Source organism: Geotrypetes seraphini, chromosome 5 (assembly GCF_902459505.1).
Source record: "Geotrypetes seraphini chromosome 5, aGeoSer1.1, whole genome shotgun sequence".
In the NCBI taxonomy this organism is placed as follows: Eukaryota; Metazoa; Chordata; class Amphibia; order Gymnophiona; family Dermophiidae; genus Geotrypetes; species Geotrypetes seraphini.
The window spans coordinates 89,608,286-89,628,998 of record NC_047088.1 but is presented as its reverse complement, the minus strand read 5'-3'; the positions used below and the strand labels follow the sequence as shown (position 1 = coordinate 89,628,998).

At 41.3% G+C, this 20,713-nt stretch overlaps 1 protein-coding gene across 1 annotated transcript; it reads right to left on the bottom strand.

The window, feature by feature from the left end:
* Window positions 1–6,922: 6,922 nt before the first annotated feature.
* Window positions 6,923–15,294, bottom strand: LOC117360352 (olfactory receptor 1F1-like). The gene is made up of 3 exons (XM_033944049.1): window positions 14,301–15,294; window positions 7,650–7,802; window positions 6,923–6,960 (listed from the first exon to the last, which is right to left on the bottom strand). The coding sequence occupies exons 1-3, from the start codon at window positions 15,292–15,294 to the stop codon at window positions 6,923–6,925; spliced, it is 1,185 nt and encodes a 394-aa protein (XP_033799940.1).
* Window positions 15,295–20,713: the final 5,419 nt, after the last annotated feature.

Below are 20,713 nucleotides of genomic sequence, written 5' to 3'. Positions count from 1 at the left end.
CTCCGCTTACTGATATGCTAAGAAAGGATAATCCCGATACCTTACAATGGGGAACTGACGGGGTAGAAGCTTTTCAGGATATGAGGAATAGTTTGTGTAAACAGCCGGTGCTGACCGCTATTGACTATAACAAACCTTTGATTCTGCAGACAGATGCGTCTGGCTGTGGATTGGGGGCCATACTCAGCCAGGAAAGTCATGGCCTAGAACATCCCATCTTGTATCTAAGTAGAAAATTACATCCTAACGAGCGAAATTATGCTGTGGTAGAGTTAGAGTGTCTGGCTGCTAAGTGGGCAATGCAAACACTGGACCACTATTTAGGGGAGAGGCCCTTCACGTTAGTCACAGACCACGCAGCCCTTAAATGGTTAGGGACCATGCGAAATAACAATGCTCGTCTCACCAGGTGGTACTTAGCTCTACAAACTTTTAGGTTTACGGTAGTACACCGCCCGGGACGACTTAACACCAATGTAGACATACTTTCCCGAATCCCTGAAAATACTATTCATTCTGGTGCTTATAGGGATAAGCATCGTCTAAGGGTGGGGGTATGTGACCAGCCAGATATTCTACCTGCTCAGGTCCCAGTTAGGACAGAGAAAAAAGTGGAAGAAAAGAAATCCTGGAGAGGAATTGGGAAGGGACAAGTAGTTACTGAACATAGTAATAGCACTGTCCACCGGGGGAGCCCAGGAGGCCCTTGGAACACTGCCAGGGCTGACAAAGCAGGGCGTTACCCCAAGGTACTTAAACCTGTGTGTAAGAACAGAGAGGGAAGCCAGCTAGGGAGGAGGTTTAATCCTTTCCTCCCTAAAGAATCCTCTCAAACAAGCAGGAGCAATGGCCCCGTTCCAATGGAGGTGCTAGAGGAAGGTCAGGTTGAAGATCCTGTGTTCCCTGGAGAGTTACCTATGGAATTGGAGGAAGGTTGGTCAGAATTTGCTCCTCAAGTCACTGAAGCAATGCAGGTGGACTTTGCCTCCATTTCCAAACAGTGAGTGTGATTTTGAATGCTGGACTGTTTTGAGAATGTTTTTCTTTTTTTTGCTTTTGCTATTTTTCTTTTCACAAGCTGGGGAGTGATTAATGGGGGGAGGTTTTGCTGTTATCCTGGGTGGGAATTGTAAGAGTCAAACTAATGACTGTTTGTTTGCAAAACCTATCACTCCCTGGTTTTTTCCTGGCAATATATGGAACTAGCCAGAGGCTTGTAAAAACTGTGGCACTTCTGGGAGGTGAAGATAAATGCCTAGGACTGTATTGTTGTTTTGTGTTTTTTTTTGTTTGATTTTGAAAATTGCCTGCTTTAGTAGCAGTCTGGGTTTGGATTGAGTTGGACTACAAACCCTGGGCACAGCTGAAGTGTCCTCAGTTCTGAAGACAAGGCAAAGACTGGGTAGTATACTGGCTTTGTCCTATTTGAATTGTTTCTCTTTGTGAGAGGAAGCTGTTTGAACATTCTGACCAATGTAGCAAACGTTTGAAGAAAACTACTTACCTGAATTCAGGAAGAATAAATATGTTTATGTTTTGAAGAAATAGATGATAATGACTTTGTGTTGTTTTTGATTCCATCTTGGAATCCGGTCCTGCAGGGTGGCTCCAGTCCGGGCCACACGTCTGGGTGCTATTGAGGGAAGGTGCCATTGTGATAGATATACAGGACTGTTTTGCATTACAGTGGGCCACAATATGTGTTGGGTGAAAAAATCTTTTTTAAACTAAATAGAAGTGATTCATGAATGTGTGCAATTTTAGTTTATAAATTTGTAACAAATATAGCTCTTTGTGTTTAGAAAATGCATATTCATTGGGGAAATCCTGAAAACCCGACTGGATTGCGGCCCACGAGGGGGGACTTTGACAACCCTGCTTTAGAGTGTCCACTCTGCTGCAAATCTTCATGTCATCTACAAAAGGCATTTCATACTTTTCTTTCTATCACTTCAGCAATATCATTCACATATATATTGTATAGAACATAACTGGCCCCAGGACAGATCCCTGAAACATTCTCTACTCAATTTTCTTTCGAGTGAATTCCATTTACCACCAGCCTCTGTTGCTAATCAGTCAAGTTTCATATAAAATCATCAGATCTCGTGCACTTTTATGACATAGATAACGAGGTCTTTCAAGATTGGTGCGCCATTTTAAATAAATGTGCACTATATCTGATAATTTTCATTGTATGCAGTTCACAAGTGGTGGCGTTTTTTGCAGCATGAATTATGTGATGATCATTGGATATCTTTTTGATTCACATATAGACCTGTGAGACTCCTGATGCAGGCCATTTAGACCGAAACATGCGCATGTCGAGTCGATGTATGATATATTAAAGGAATAAAGGATTTTGTGGAATACTTAGGGGTAAATTCTCTATAGTACGTCTAAACTTAGGCGTGCTTTAGACGTCTGAAGTAATTGAATAATTACGGAGTTAAGGGTCTTAATGAGTGTTAATTGAGAGTTAGACATAGCTAGACGTCAGGTAGACGTCCAAAAAAGATAGGCGTATGATAGACGTCTGAAGAAAGCATAGTCGCGTCTATATATGTAGACGTGGGCGTGCCGTGGGTGTGACATGGGCATGGTGATGGGCAGGCACTACTTAGACGCTACTTAGGCAGCTTACTGAGTCTAAATATCGTCTATAATGTAGGCGTAAGAAACGCTGATCTAATGTGGATTTTGCTTCATTTCAATGCGGTTTCAACTTTCTTAATTCCGGCTCCCCTTTAGATGCGAGTTAGACGTCCTTGGTGCTTTTGCAACAATAATTCCAATAGTGAGTTTTAATAGGTAATTTTCATCTTTTCTCTGTCCTAATAAATTTAATGACACCATATCTATAGAACACATTATATTGCATGGATAACAAACTACATTTCTGCCCAAACAATAATATAATTTACACATTGCACCACCTTTTTGGCTTTCCTGTTTAAAAACAACCCCCTTTTTTTCTCAACAAACAGCACTGCAATCGGCTCTGTTTTGAAAGCAAAGAAAGAACAGCAAACACATATCATTATTGCACACATTACTTCATTTCTCAGCACTTAAAAAAAGAATAAACAGATACATACCTTAACATTCATCTTCCCTCATTGCAAAATGGATCTCTTCAGCTGCATAAAGCTGACCTCATTGTGACATCATCAAGCTGCACCTTCAAGGTAGTATGCCACAATTAAAAGATGTGCTGGGTGTAGAACTCACAACCTCTGGATGACTAGCACAGGATATTTACCCATAGAGCTACAGCAGCTTCTACTTAGGTCCATCTCATCACCCTTTCATATCATACTTGACTGATCTGCCTATGTATCATCTCATTAGATATCATGTCACACTCAACTCAAAGAAAGCATTTCTGGCTCACCAGGTTAATGTGCCTGGTCCAACCTCTCAAGGTCACTGGTTTAAATCCCACCATCAGCATACCTCTTTTTCACAGCTTCCTATTAGCTCTCAAAGTGGTATATATATATATATATATATATATATATATATATATATATATATATGGTGGACTTTGCTGTTTTTCATGGTTAGGGTTAGGGTTAGGATGTTATGCTGCAGGAGTGTGTGTTGGGGTGGGGGAGGGGGTCTAGGATGACAGATCATTTTAAGGATCAACTCAAATACGTTTAAGCAAACTAATGCCTACAGATTTGGAAGGTTTTCTGGTAGAAAACAAATATCAAATATGTATTAAGGAATTGCTGCACAAATGACACCGATCGTTAAGGGCAAAGAACACCGCTTTTCCGCATATGACGCCTAAATGAAACAGATTACTTACAGTCATACATCCATTAGTACAGTGCTTAGAATGAAGATTAGCGTGTGAGCATGGTCTGGGTTGGACATTAGAAAAATGGAGCTTGCGTTCGATCGAAACAGCACTTTTGGACTCCACATCACATGTATTCAACCATACTTGGGAATATGGGTTTGGGGCTCAGTGAAAGCAGTGCTTTTAACCATTGAGCTAACACTCTTTTGTCTCAGCCTACTATGAGATTATAGCTAAGCTGCTTTTACCTTAGCAGTTCACTAAGGTATGATATGACAAGGGAGCCAGAGACATTGGAGCGAAATGTGCTATAGCTCAGTGAGTAAAGGCACTGTACCGATCTTCCGGGGTTTGTGGGTTCAACTCCCGGCCTGTATTTTACTTGTGGCATATCTACCTTCCAGGTGCACCTTGATGATGCTTTCCACTTCTTATAGGAGTTGATTATAACATTACTGTACAACTTTCTGTGTAGCAGAAAAATAAACTTTTCCCCCTTCCATGCTAAGAATTTGAGTTCAACTCATCTTATATTTCTCCTTTTAAACATGGCATACTTTGTTAGTTTTTATAATGGTAAAGTATACATTTCTGAAATCATGAAGAAAAAATATATAAAACAGCAGTGTTTTGTCTCCTAGCAGAATTAACTGTCTATAAGAAGCGGTATAAACAAATCAAAATTGCTATTGTATGGTTTGTTATCTAGCACCTTCAAGGTATTATGCCACAATTAAAAGATGTGCTGGGTGTAGAACTCACAGCCTCTGTACGACTAGCACAGGAGTTTAACCCATAGAGCTACAGCAGCTTCTGCTTAGATGGATCTCATCGCCCTTTCATATCATACGTGATTGAGCTGCCTATGTATCATCTCATTAACTATCATGTCACAATAAGCAAAAAGAAAGCATTTCTGGCTCACCAGGTTAATGCGCCTGGTCCAACTTCTCAAACTCCCCGGTTCAATTCCCACATTTGCTCATTTTAATAAGGTCCTAGCAGCTTCCTATTAGCTCTTATAACAGGGTCTACATGGTGGACTTTGCCATTTGTAAGGTGCACATTTCCCTTTCCAGGCAAACCTATTTTCAACTTACCATGGCTCGGACATCCTAAGCAGTGATGAGAGGAAACCTTTCCTCTAACAACAAGATGACATTTGTGGATCGCCTGGTTAATGTGCTTTATTACGCCTTGTCCATCTTCTCAAGCACCCTGGTTCAAATCCCATCCTCACCTTCACTTTTGTTTCCTTGCATCCTAACAGTTCTCATAAGTGGTGGAATTTACTGTTTCTCATCAGCATTCTGCAGCCACAGGTGCATGAGATACTTTCATTTGCTCCCAACTACAAGCCATTCTAGTAGGAATGTGTTTCTTTTGATGCAATATAGGCATTGGCCAATAGCTATGAGTTAAATCAAACATCAGAGGGCTTGGACAGGTGTTGAAGGATGATACATGTGGTGAGATGGATCTTACACACATTAGTATTGGTAAATGCAGTTTGGCTTGACATTTAGGGGGGGAAGTTGGGGTGGGGGAGGGTGTTCAGCATGAGAGAGAACAGGTTGCATTAAAAATTAGACAATGGAGGCAGATAATAAAAGCTGAAGCAAAATATATTGAAGTAAAGGCATGGCTAAAAAGTTACCAGTTTTCCTGACTGAAACAGTAATATAAACTATTTCCAACCCTTATTCAAGACTTGAACCCCTGATGTATGGAAGATAAAAAGCAGTGCTTTAAGGCATAGAGCTATAGAGAGAACTTTGTTTAGAACATAGAGGTGCAAGGTGCAGCCAGCTTTTCAAGATACTTATAGAACATCGGACAACCAATGAGGTGTGGTGGGCATGGTTAAGTGAGTATAAGAAGGTCCAGGTGAGCAGAGTTTCCTTGCTATTCTGTCCTATCGCTTATGCAGACGTTTGAGACTTTACTCTGTCTTAGTCTTTTAAATTTGCTTTCCTATCTCTGCCTCCCACCTCTCTCTATTCCACAGAGCCATTAACAGCTATATGTCATTCTAATATGTTGTTTTATCTTTTCTAGAAGCAGCTTGCTAGCAGCTCAGATAGTAAGTCCAGGTGAGAATGATAATTTGTAAGCTACTTAGGTGTCCCTATGATAGAACCAAAGAAACCAACCAGCAAGAACTGACTTCTTTTTATGGACTTTCATTGTGTGTTATTGTTTATAATAGTTCTTCTACCTCTGGTAGCAAAATGGATATGTAAGTAAAATGTATGTGTTCACACATCTGAGAGGGTTTACTAATAGAGCTAAAGTTCATTCTTTGTAGAATCAAATTACAGGCCAGTTTAAATCATTTGAGGAATGGTTCTGTGTACTACCTCATTGATAAGAATAGGTCAGGTATGTTGTGTGTGTGGGGGAACACTGCCTTTCAGTGGACATCAAATCAGTGTACATGGTTCAGGTGGGAAACTCCTAATGAGTGTCTAATGGGTTTATTATCAAAAGGGGTCAGCTGGGCTGTTTATATTAATAGGGAGTCCAAAGGTATGTTAGCACTTCTGTTACTATTAGGTGTGTGTTGGAGACTGTGATGTGACATTCTGCCACAACTTCAGTGTTTAATTTTGGAGACATAGGTCTTTGTAACATGTTTCTCTCTATTCTTCATTTCAGGTGGAATATGCTCATTACCCCAATGTGTTTGCCAGAGACCAGAAGAGCAGCTCAGCACACCAACTTGCACCTGGCCAAACAATTGTAGGTGAGAAAGCTATATGGTAACATTTATTTGCTTACTCTACTATTCTTCACTTGACTGTTAGAACTATACCTGAGTTACACCTTTATCTCTCTCTCCTTGGCCGCTGTCTGTATCTTTCTGTCTCCCCCCCCTCCACCCCGAGCAAAGCTATCTGTCCCTAGCACAGTGTGGCCTTGTGTTTTTCCAAGAGGCCAGAGCTCAAGTACCAACAAGTAAAATAGGTGAGAATGATGTAATGCAACCTTTCTTTGCCCTTGTGATTAATTAACTACACTTTTTTTCCCTTCACAGGTATTTAATGAGAGAACTGTACATGGATGAGTGTTAAGCTCTCTTTTACAAAGAGAAATTAACCAATCAACTCTTCATTGTCTCAATCCATCTTCCATGCTGTTTTCCTGGCCTGTCCAATTAAAATCATATACCATTTTTCACCTTGTGCTTATGTATGTTTAGATTATAAATATCAGGTCTATACACCTTTACTAAGTCACCTTGTTAATTTGAAAGGGAATGGCAGGGCCCATTCAGCACTACCTCCAAAGAGAAACCCACACAGGAAACCTATAAACCAATATAAACTTTTTAAATAAAACTATAAAATATATATTAAAACTTTGCAAACAAATAAAACTATATACAAAGGGGAAGAGAGGGTGGGTGCAGCTTGAGCTATCTCAGGAGGAGTCAGGAGCTATGGAAAAGGCCAGTCATTGAGAGGACGGTGGCTCATGGCTGGACGCATGCCCTCCCTCCTCACCATGCTCCAACCTAACCAGCCGTTCCCTCAATGACTGGTGCTCCTGAATCAGGGTGATCAGGGCCTCTTCTATCCTCCCCAACCTCTCCAACACAGCCCCTAATCCTGGAACCATCTGTGTTGGAGAGGTTGAGGGTGCATGGAGGAGGCCGGCCTCCTCCTGAGGCTGCTCATGCTGCTCTGGGGGGGAGCCAGAGAGGGAACAGGATGGGTGGGGTCTAAAAATAGAAGGGGCGGGGAGGAGGGGGAAGGGGTGTGATGGGGAAGGGGTATGATGGGGGAAGGGGTGTGAGATGAGTGGCCTCTGGGCAGTGCCCTTGCCCAGGCCTCACCTTGAGCCTCGGCCCTCTCCTGGGCCTCAGCTTCATCTGCCTCCCAGGCTTCTGCCAGCTCCCGGGCCTGCGCCTCTGCCTGGGCCTGTGCCTCCGCCATCTCATGACCGGCTCCTGGACTCTCAGGGGGTGTTGCTGCAGCTGCTGCTTCATCTAGACAGGAAGGAAACAGGATACCATCAGGTAGGTGAAGGAAACTTTTGAACATGGCATTCTTTTACTGCTTTCTTTCCTTGTAATATTAATAAAACTGCAAAACATGCACCTCCTAAAAGGAACCTTATAAACATTTAGGAGACAGGCAATACCCGGTGACGTCTGCAAGCCCTGCTGCTAGCTCTACTTGTGCCGAAGCAGTACCTATTTGTGAGGTATGAGACACAATTTTAAAAGTCTTGACAACAGACAATGAGTTCTACTAGATTTCTACTATTACACCTTGCCCACATTTGGCCATGAAAAAAGGAGATGTTAAGACAAAGGGTGGGAAATTGCAGTCCTCGACATCTCCTTGTAGACAAGGCTTTCAGGATATGCATGAGAGATTTGCATAGCAAGAAGGCAGTGCAGGCAAATCTCTATCCGTTACATTATCGGGTGCTAGAATATATATGTGTCTGTGTTTGTCTATCTCTTTCCTTAGCCGCTTTCTGTATTTCTGTCTTTATTTTTCCTCGGCTGTCCACCCATTCTCCCTTCCGTTTACCTTCCCTGTGTCCATCACCACCCCTTCACTGCTCCCCTTATCCAGCAGCAGTCCTTCTCCCTTTTGTGTTATCTCCCCCTGTTCAGCAGCACCTCTTTTCTGTCCCACTGTCCAGCAGAGGCCACCCTTCCTTTTTCTTCCCACCCCCCGTCTCTTTCCCTGTCCAGCAGCACCCCTTACCTCGCGTCTGCCCTCCAGCCGCCTCAAGCCGTCATCCGGGAGACAGTGAGGAGATCCACGTGCATGTGTGCAGTTAAATTCTAAGCTTCGGTGTGGCCTGCTTCCTGCTCGCCTTGATGTATTGTACTAAAATGTACAATACGGCTAGGCGAGCAGGGAGCAGGTCACACCGAACACCAAACAGTAAACATTAAACAGAACCTTACAGCTCATGGAAAATGGGATCATGGGGTGGAAGTACGCTTGCGCGGATTAGGGTTTTATTATCTTAGATGATTTAATGAAGAGGTTACGTGTACTCTGCTCACTGAATGGTTTCCAATATTATTACTCACCAGCTTGCGCGGCAAGTTCACGCCGCACCCCTGGAGAAAAGCCTGCTCCTCCCATCTCAGGAGCCGGCCACGTTTGCGGAGGTCCTCCATCTGCATAATGGAGGAGAGGGGGGAGAGAGAGGATGAGTGTCATATCGCACTGTGACCTAACACTCTTATTTATGTCTTGACCTCTAACACAGAAAAATGGGTGACATATTTTGCTGGCCTTCAGTGATAATAGGATAGGGAGCACACATGGATGTTAGCAGGCTACAATGCTGCGTCCTGGGCTATAGGAAGCAACATGAGTAAAATTAGGTTTGTACACCATTAGGGCAATAGTTTAAATAAATGTATTCAGGCAGGCACACTTCAATACGTTTATACTATAAATGAGCTGTTTGGAATCACTTACATGTGGCACAAAGATTAAAAAGTACACTTTATGAATGACCATGATTAAGAACTGGAGGTTGTAAGTTCATATCCCACTATGCCACCTTTGTGTGTGTGTGTGTGTGTGTGTGGGGGGGGGGGGGGGGGGGGTTAATAAGAAAGCAATATTCTGTACAGATTTATGTAAAGAAAATATATTTACTTTATTCTTTGATCACTTGAATATGAATACTTACATTCCTGGGATAGGAAGCCAGTCTGTTGTACCTCCTGGTGAGGCGCTCCCAGAAGGTATGATATTGCAGGAAAGTCATCCTGTGGCCTGGCACCTTAAAAAAGTGATGTTCCTTTGGGAGGAACAGTGTGGCTAGGAGGCGGGAGTCCTCAGAGGAGAAGTTGGGGCTCCTTCTGGCTGCCATAACTGCAAAATCAATTGCGTTGTAAAAATCGGTGATTCTGTGACGTCACAACGCTGAAATGGCATGACGTCACTCGACGTCGCATGGGCGTACTTATAGGCCTGCAAAACGCTAAGGACGCCGTTTTTCCGCATACGACGCCTAAGCGGGACTATCTAAGATTTAACAACGCCTAAGCGTCAGGCGTTAATTAGACGTATATAGGATATAGAGGGCTGTAAAACAGCAAAATTTTGTCTCCTTTACACTCCTGTGCGTTCGTGCTTCTGGTGCTTGATCTGTGATATTGTACCTTTCTGCTGTGACCTCACTGTTTCTCCTGTCCTCCATCTTCTCCCTTTTCTTGTGTACTTGTCAATTGGTGTCTTTGGTCTGGTGTTGGTTTGAGAGATGGCTGACTACTTGGAGTTTGTCGTATGTGTGGTTGCCAGCGATAGATTGTTGCGCAGAGGAAGGCGTCCGGCCCCGTTCCTGGGGCATGGCCAGCTTAGAGACAGAGGCCCAGGATGCCGCCGACCACGGGCCCCCAGGGTATAAAGGCCCAGGGACAACTTCCTTGATATGACAGATGAGCGGTGTATTGGTCTCCTTAGATTTCTACAATAAAAATCTTAAACCATTTAAGGATGTTGTGATTACTTACCAAAAGAATGCCAGGGCCCAGTCTGATACATTGAGTAGTGCACAGGCATTATGGTTTCCTTAAGTACCGCTGTAAATGGATCACTCTTATCACATTGATCTTTGTCTGAGGGCCAGGTTGGAAAGGTAAGAAGTGGGGTAGCAAACTGGTGTGGGTGGGGGTGAACTAGGGGTTGTCATGTCTCCCATTTGCTCACCAGTACAATGACATGACCTCAGAGCCTGCAAATAGCATAATTACTGGGGAGGACGGGCAAGGTGGTATTGTTCCAACTTGTGGTTTGTAGGGAAATAGTTTCCTTCTTACACACCTGGGTTTCACTACTCTTCCGTTCCACACATAGCCTTCTGCTTACATTGCATATCATCTCACCTGATCTAGCTACAGTTGCATAACATTACCCTCACCTGCTGCATTGTTAGATTATACATCTGAGAAACCCACACAGGAAACATATAAACCAGTATAAACCTATCATGTCACAATCAGCTCAAAGAAAGCATTTCTGGCTCACCAGGTTAATGTGCCTGGTTAAACCTCTCAAGGTCACCGGTTCAACTCCCACCCTCACCCTCCCTCTTTTGCACAGCTTCCTATCAGCTCTGAAACAAGTATGTATGTATGTATGTGGATTTGTTGTTTTTCATCAGCATTGTGCATCACATACATTCATTTGCTCTCAGCTACAAACCATTGTGGTAGGAATGGATTTCCTGCTATGCAATATCCGCACAGGGCAACAGATAGAAGAGTTTACTAAAACGTCAGAGGGCATGGACAGGTATTGTAGGAAGGTGTACATGTTTTCATGTATCCTAGAGACATTCCGGTTGGTATCTTCAGGGAAAACTGATTTCTTCTTTTGGTGATTATCCATTAACTATTTCTCTATTCCCCAGGGTCATTAGCAGGTCTGAGATGATCATAAAAAAACAGCATAATTTGACTCCATGTTACATTTATTGAACCATACCTAAGAATATGGGTTTTGCATCCATGACAGCAGTGCTTTAAACCATTGAGCTACCAGTCTTTTGTCTCAACTGACTGTGAGATGATAGCTAAGTAGATCATACCTTACCACATCACTAAGGTATGCTATGACAGGGGAGCCAGAGCCACTGGAGTGAAAGGTGCTGTAGCTCAGTGAGTAAAAGCGCAGTACCGCTCTTCCAGAGGTTGTGGGTTCAACTCCCAGCTTGTCTTTTACTTTAACATATCTACCTTCCAGGTGCACCTTGATGATGTCAGAATGAGGTCAGCATTGTGCTGCTGGCTACTTCCTCTTCCTATGAACTAGAAGCCACATTCAGGTCTGATCTGTGTTTTGATTCTGTTTCTAAGTTGGGCCAGTGTAAGTTATGGGATTTACCTTTGGCTGGAAGAATGAGCTGATTGTAGCAATGTTTTAAGATCAGGAGAGTGTTATTTAGAGCAAGATATCACTTCTAAACTATCCTCTCTCAAATAATGTCTCTGGGAAATCCAGAGAAAGATCATTGGATGACTTAGGGTGCCTTTCCTGCCAGTCTTTGTGGAACTTAAACTAAGTTTATCAGAAGTCTATATGGTGTTCAAAGTCCGATCCTTTCCACTTCTAATAGGAGGTGAGTAGAACATTCCTGTACAACTTTCTGTGTAGCATACATCTACAGTTTCCCACCTTCCGTACTTGATAGTATAAGTTCAACACCTACTCGGTACGTTTCATCTTCTAGTTCTCCTTTTAAACATGACATATTGTTTTAGTTTGTATTAATGGTAAACTCTACAATTCTGATATCATAGAGGAAAAAGATACAACACCGCAGTGTTCTCTGTCTGCCATTCCCTACCTCACTGATATTCCCAGATCAACCCCCACTAAAACTAATATATTACAAAAAAATATATAGTTTACAAAATGGTATACTGTGTTTTGAATATCCTTTTCATCATTATATACTTTGGGTTAATTATGTGAAAGCTTACAATGCTGAATGACTGATAATAAATCAGTAAAGAGTACTTCTTTATATATGCTTATATAAAAAACATTGTACAGACGTCTATCTGACGTCTAAGCACGACCATGTAGAGACGTCTAGATGACGTTTCAGAAACTTGCGTAAATCCTGCACTCAACGTCTATAAAGACGTCTATCGGACGTATAAGTATCGCTAATTGGCACTTGCGCTTGCAGGATGTCTAAAGCACGCCTAAATTTAGACGTACTATAGAGAATCTGGGCCTTAGAGTTCACCAGTCTTTTTTTGGACTTATCCACTCCTTCGTGTCTGGGCTCATATAAAATACATACATACAGCGTGATAACACAGGCATATTTATTTACATACAGCTAACTAGCAACATAATTTGGTAAAATGCATTTTCTGGAAGTACAACTTATCTGTATAAAAAAAACCCAAAACATTATAAAACTACTCACAATGAAAGCATTAATGAAGCACCAATGTGGTTCAATATCCTATAAGATCAAAACACACTCCCCCTTTTATGAAGCTGCATTTGGTGTTTTTTTATCACTAGCTGTAGTGGTAAAAGCTCAGACACTCGTAGGAATTCTATGAGCATTGAAGATTTTACTGCCACGGCTGATGATATAAAACACTAATGCGACTTCATAAAAAGGGGAATAATATGCCATGGTATAAATTTTCAGGGAATGAATCATTTTGAAAAACTCAGCCTTCACTTCATCAAAGATATCAAGTGAAACTACAGAAATATTTTGAGGTGTGCTCCTTGAATAATTACTCTGAATCATTGATAAGTGGGTTTCACCTTCAAACCAGCCTGCAGAGGATCATCGGTCAGCTGTAGCAAGACTAGTAGGCTGCTTTTGGCCTCCGCAGCACATTCTCTCTGCTGCAATCCCATATGTCAGAGGAGGGGTGGGACCATGGCAGAGGAAACGTGCTGCGAAGGCCGACGGCAATCTGCTAGGATCACTACAGCCGACCAGCGATCCTCTGCAGGCTGCTTTGAAGGTGAGACCGGGAAGTTGGGAGATGGTGGAAAATGGGATGGAGGGAAGAAACAGAAACAGTATTTTCTCACGGGCCAAATCTAATTACAATGCAGGCCAGATTTGGCACCCCTGCTTTAGGCACTGAATATTCAGGATTAATAAAGCTAGCATCAGTCAACTTTTTTAACAATGCTGACTAATGCCTGCTGAAAGTTTATTCTACATTTGATATACCGACCATCAGCAAGTATTTGATCGGTTTATTTACCTTGATATTGAATATCAGAGACTGGACATTTCTCAGTATTTAGTATATTGGGCTAATTCAGCCCACAGCTGTTCTTTGTAGGTTCAAAATTGCTGACCACTAAGAGCTGAATATTAGCCCCTAATTTTTAAACTATATATATACTGTATATACACAGAGCATATTCACATGTGTACACATTCTTGGCATGAATTTGTGCAATCAGAGGTAATTGAAGGCAGTGGCATAGTAAGGGAGAGAGGGGGTGGACCATTCCGGGCATCGCCATGGTGCGGATGCTGGCAACTCTCTTCCTCTTCACCACCCCTCCTGTTCAGTCACACGCACACCTTGACTTCCCCCCACCATACCTTTAGCAGCTCCAACCTGATTCTTACACATGATTCAGCTCCCCCCAATGATGTTACTTCCAGGTCCTGTGACTAGGAGGTAATATTAGAGGGAGAGCTAACGCCAGCACAACCAGCAAGCTAGAGATGCTGCTCATGCCATGGAAGCTAAACAGATACAGGGAAGAGGCACACATGTGACAGGGGGTAGGGAAGGAGCAGGGAGGGCAGTGAAGAGGGCAAGGGGGAGCGCAACTGCCCCAGGTACCTCCCACCCTTGCTAAACCACTGATTATAGAAGCATGTTTTTAAAAGACACATAGGTACCTATGTTGTCTTTGTAGAAAATGCACACTACAAATCACTTTTTTGATATATCATATAGGCACCATATTATGAAATTACCTCCCACCCTGTTTACTTATTGTTGAGATATCACCATCAAATACAGTGTGCAGCATTTTATTAATTCTGGATGAAAAATAGTTCTTGGCTCTTCTGGTTGCTTTCCATAAAGCTCCTTTCAGTTCCTTGTTTCTCAGACTATAATTCAAGGGGTTGAGCAGTGGAATTGCAGTTATATACACTATATTGAGCAGTTTGTTAAGATCCATGGAGTAAACAGACTTGGGTCTCATGTACACACCAAAAGAGGTCCCATAAAATAATAGAACAACTGTGAGGTGAGAGGAACAGGTAGAAAAGACCTTTTGTCTTCCCTTAGCAGACTGGATTTTTAGAACAGCAGAAATAATGTACACATATGAAATAATTGTTAATATGAAAGGGGTTAAACCTAAAACTGAACCACCAAAATAATTTATATCTTCAATGACAGAGGTCTCTGAACATGACAGGGTCATCAATGCTGTCACATCACAAAAGAAATGGTTAATTTCATTGGATCTACAGAAAGATGACTGTGATATTAAAGCAACATCAGAGACGGGATTCAGAAATGAAATTGTCCATGAAAAAATCGCTAGAATAAAACAGACTTTCTTGTTCATGATAATGGTGTAATGCAAGGGTTTGCAGATGGCAATATAGCGATCATAGGCCATTGTGGTGAGCAGGTTGATCTCAACATCTGTGCAGACCAGGAACAGATACATCTGTATCATACACTGTGCAAAAGAGATGGTGTTATTCTCTGCTATGAGCACTGCTAACAATTTAGGTACCGTGACAGTCACATAACAGATTTCGAGGAAGGACAAGTTGATGAGGAAGAAGAACATAGGACTGTGCAGATGGGAATTGGAGCAAACAGTGATTATAATGAGAAGGTTCCCTGTCAAAGACATCAGATAAATAATCAAAAACACAAGAAAAAGGAGAAACTGCATCTCAGGTAGCTCAAAGAATCCCAGAATGATAAATTCTTTCACTTCAGAGTGATTTGTCTTTTCCATTTCTCTGATTCTGTTTAGCTATTGGAATGAGAGGGCAAAGCAAAAAGGAAATGATAACATATGCATCTAATGTACATTTTATTTCCTTTTAATAAGTAATACAATCATAATCACAGTTTATAGCTTTCCTGTAGAAGAAGAGTAATTTAAAAGAAGTGGTTATACTTTATAAATGGCAGCTAGCATATAGTCCTTCCACACTAAAGGATCCACCAAGAACTAAGTACATATTAAACAGTCTTCATAGAATAAAGTAAAATCCAACATGGCCATTTTTCACAAAAGTCTTTGAGACCCTTTTTCTAAGTTGTGGTAGAAAATGGCCTTAGCTCGTAGTAACATTGGATATATCAACTTGCTAAAGCCATTTCTACTGTAACTTTAAAATTTTATTTTTCAGGTCACGTTATTATATTAACATTAGCAAATAGCAATTGAAAATTACACAAAAGCTTAATATGGGCTCTCTCATTAAGCCCACATAACCCAGTCAGCATGCAGTAATATCAGAATGCTAACTAGTTTACGCTTCCATGCAAATTCTCTGCCCATGATACATCCACATCCAAAAATTAAATAGAGATCAATTATCCCAGACTATTGCTAAAACTAATGCATAATGCTTTAATGCGTTCTGCATTAGCCTTTTTTATCTCAAGTTAAGATCAGTTACAGAGTGCCAAACATGGTGATTTTCAAATCAGAATAACATCTATTTTTTGTTACAAAAATTACCGTTTTCTAGAATTGTTTGTGCTCAGTGCGTCTGTCTTTAAGTACCATTTTCAAACTAATAATTTCCTAGGGAAAATGCATAAAAACAAACCATTGGGATGTCTAGGGGCCAGTGTTCTTTGTATACTAGCCACACAGATATCCGAAAAGAGCACTGGGGCAGCATATAAAAGTTCCCCTTTACATTATACTATAGTGTGAGCCTTCCAGGAACAGAAAAACCCCCAACTGTACTTCACTGTGCACCACCACAATAGCCCTGCTGGTATCGCCTATATACTGTAGATTTTGCAGGTATTTGTGGATTATAGAGGGCTCACAATTCCTACCACAAGTATACTAGTTAGAATGGAATATGGCCCTGGGCCCTCTTATCTACAGTTGATTGTACTACTCCCAATACTCTTATTCAGCCCCACCCCTTCAAAGCCCCAGGCTCTCGCTCTCCTTTTCGATCAAGCCCTCAACCCTGTGTCCATACCTCCTTTCCTTAGTGGGCTAAGGTTCCCAGAAGAGGAATGAACCCAATTGCTCCTGTCCTTTTGGTACTGCCTAAGAAATGACACCCTCTAGCAACAATTGCATGCAACTATCGCTGGGAAGACATGTTTCCTTATACAGAAAAATAACTCCCTAGTGGAAGTCATCCGAGACTATTTGCAGGGGTACCATTTTCACAGACAAAGAGAAGAACAGGAATAACGGAATTGTTCCTGCCCAGGAACCCTAGATCACCAGGGAAAGAAGGTATGGGCACAGAATTGGGGGCTTTGATCGAGAGAGTAGGGGATTTCATCATGAATTGGGGACTTTCATTGAGGAGTGGGGAGCTTAAAGGTTGGATCAGGGGCTTAAAGCTTTATCAGGTTGGGTGGGGAACGGTGCTTCCAACATGCTTCGCCTTACAGATGTGTCAAGAAAGTCCCCTAAAATTATCATGTCTGGCCATCCCGATCGGGTCTTCCTTGACATAGCTGTGAGGTGAAACATGCTGGAAGCACCAGTCCCCACCCGATATTGATTCAAGCTAAGTGTATGAATTAATTTCCAGAAAATATAAAACCACAAAACACAGTTACTATGATAAACTAGTTGTAAAGAAATAATTGAACAAGTTGCACAAAAAAAGCCTAAGATCACATGATGAGGTCAGTGCTATACATCTTGTGGAATGTGAAGCAACAAAATCCATAGGAGGCACTTTTGAGGATCTATTTAAAGGCTTATTTACTGCATGGCAATATTCATTTGGAATAATAGCAGTATATCTCAAAGTGTTTGCTTGTCAATAATAATTTTTGTCACAGATGCACCAAACCTTCAATAAATTAATGATGTGTAACATATGACAAATCAACAACCATTCATATTCATCCCTCACAATTACTAATACTTCTCAAAGGACCTTCAGAGGTAAAATTTATCTGTTAGTGAGCAGCAATATCTTTTCAGCCAAATCATCTTCATGAGAGTTCCTTGTTCACTCATCCACTATATCACTTTTTAGCAACAAATTATCAGTCTTTACTTTATTTTTTATTGAATTATTTATATTCCACATATCCTACAATTCTATGCAGATTACAAATTAATCAGGTACTCAAGCATTTTTCCCTATCTGTCCTGGTGGGCTCACTCTATCTAATGCACCTGGGGCATTGGGGGATTAAGTGACTTGCCCAGAGTCACAAGGAGCAGTGTGGGATTTGAACCCCAACACCAGGGTGCTGGAGCTGTAGCTCTAACCACTGCACCCCATACTTTACTATGTAAAGAGACAAACACTTATCTGAATTATTGCCAACACAAATTCATGTTTCACCCACTGGGGCTGTCTCAAGGCAAATCCCCCTAGAAAAAAGTCAATAAATTTTCTTAATAGTGTCATATTTTGTGTCTAGAATACCCCCATACATTCTCTAATTGCCTATCAAAAATACAAAGGATGCTGCGGCCATTCTGGTTGAATAAGGCACAAGCAGATTGAAGAGAGCCATATAAACAGTAGCAATGTATGGAGATTGTGGGAGTATCATATTGTAATGTCATTGTTTTCTTAGCTGTGTATTTTTCTTATGAATGTTTTCAAAGCATTGTTACTTCTCTCTGAATATACCTTTAAATAAAGTTAAAAAATAAAATCCCTCTTATGTATACTGCATATTTCTTGGCCAATAAACTACACAACCTATTTTCTGAATAGGAAAAACCTTCCTGTGAATTTATTTTATACCCGTATTCTTAGACAGGATATCTGAACTATTTTTTTTAAGAAATGTATGAGGATAGTCTGTGACAACTCATATTCTTAATGTATTCAGGAGCAGCCACTATCCAGATAGCAGCACTGAATTTCAAGTTTTAATTAAGCCATGGCAGTTGATGCTTTTTTTTAATGCCAACTCAGATGATAATAATACCCTGAATTTTTCCAGGCAGATAACAGAAAACATAGGCCAATAGCAAATTTGTGCAGAGACCAAATCAAAACAGTTTCCTACATGTGGAAATAAAAAATGTATATTGCTTTTTTTGTGAAATGTTAGATAATCTGTTTGTAAATGCAGCTCTGTGGGTTCGGTATTCCATGAAATTGATCTTACAATTGAGCCAATACACTATCTTGTGTCTGTACTAGTTTTGTACATGACTTTCAATGATGGTATAGCCAGCAGTCCTTATTGTGAGGATCATATGAGGGGCTGCTGAAAAATTATCAGCTCAACCAAAGTTGGGGCAATCTCAATCGAGGGCTATATACACTTAGTCCAGTGATTTTCCACTTTTTATTCTACATTTTTCTGACAGAACAGAAAAAGTGGAAAATCACTGGTCTACATGTATAACCCTAGATGGAGATTGCCCCAACTTTGTTGGTAGGGCTGAGAATGTTTCAGTAGCCCCTCATAGAACACATCAAATGCACGGACATTATCACACTGGCAATGCGTTTCACAGATGGTAAAACATAAAACATGCTGCACAGTTCAATTCCAAAACTTAATTCAACTTCAGAACAATATGGATCTAATTTCTACTATCTCTCTGCTCTTAAAAAAACTGCTTCATACATTCCGCTCTAGATTCATATTGGAACTAATTAATAATAGGACACCTATTTTATAAAGGAATGGACCTCACAGTTAAGCCAAGATATGTCTAACATATGATCTCACTTGCTTCATGTATATACTATGTGGTTGTTCATGTGTTCTTTCAGTATAGAGTTTTAGGTCATACAGTTCTATAGCAGTATGGTAGTTTCTATGAAATTCTAATCAAAATATAGACACAGGAAGGTATACTTACTTGATCTACTTATATTCATGACATGGAATCTTTTAATAGCTGAAACTTGGATCAGGCAGATGTATTTAAGAAATTTTTAAGACCCATGAGATAAAATCCCAAAGGAATTTTCCAGGCTTTAGGTTTACAACATGAACAAAAACAAGCTGAAAATTGCATTATGTTTGTTCATTATTTTACAAGGTGTGTTTTGTTGACAAAGTGCATGGCTACTCTTGGGGCAATTTCTCCAAATGAGTTAGTTTTGTTTTGATAGGAACTTACTCCATATGCCCTGGCATAGAGTTATCATCATAAATTCAGTATGTCATCTTAAAAAACAACAAACATAAAACAATAATGCAGTTTAAAACTTGCATATACTATTAGAAAAGGATTGTGATGAGATCAGCAATAGGACCATACCTTAAGCAATAAAATGGAACCATGGGTGAGAAACTAAAATAACCAATTAAAATGAAAATAACCAATTAAAATGAAAATAACCAATGAAAATGAAATTAAAACAAATTGAAGCAGGGAGACAAAAAAAAAACCCCAAGTGAAGCACTCCACAATCACACAACCCCAAAGAAATCAACAATTCAATACTCCAATCACCTAGGGGATATATTCACTTGTTCTCTAATTAAAAGGAATTAGCTTTCAATATAATGTTATGCTATCATAATACAGTGGAACCTTGATTTTGAGCATAATTTGTTCCAGAAGTATGCTTGTAAACCAAATTGCTCGTATATCAAAGCGAGTTTCCCCATAGGAAGTAAGGGAAACTCGCTTTGATCCATTCCACCTCGTCCTCCCCCCCCCCCCCCACGAGGCTACTGGCGCTGCTCCATTCCCCTCCCCCCTTGAGGCCACCGATGCTTCTCCATAACCCCCCTCCCGCGATCCGGCATCCCCCTCTGCGAACCGGCATCCTCCCCCCATCATGCATGTCAGCCCCCCTCCCCCGCGATTCTACATCCCCCCGAGCACCAAAACGAAATCCCTTACCCCGATTGAGCAACGTCACCAGCATCAACACATAGGACATGCTGATGCCGGTGCCCGAAGATCCTCATTCTTCTGGGTTGGGCGGTGCGTCAAAGGAGATCCTCCCTGTTGCCTGTGCTGGGCTGTACTGGGCTTTGAGCATTTGCGCATGCTCAAAGCCTTCTGATCTCGCTCTCTCCGAGATTCTGAATCTGAGATTCTGAATCTGAGAATCTCGGAGAGAGCGAGATCAGAAGGCTTTGAGCATGTGCAAATGCTCAAAGCCCAGTCCAGCCCAGCGCAGGCAAAGGGAGGATCTCCTTTGATGCACCTCCCAGCCCAGAAGAGGGAGGATCTTCGGGCACCCGGACTGGCATGTCCTATGCGTTGGTGCTGGTGC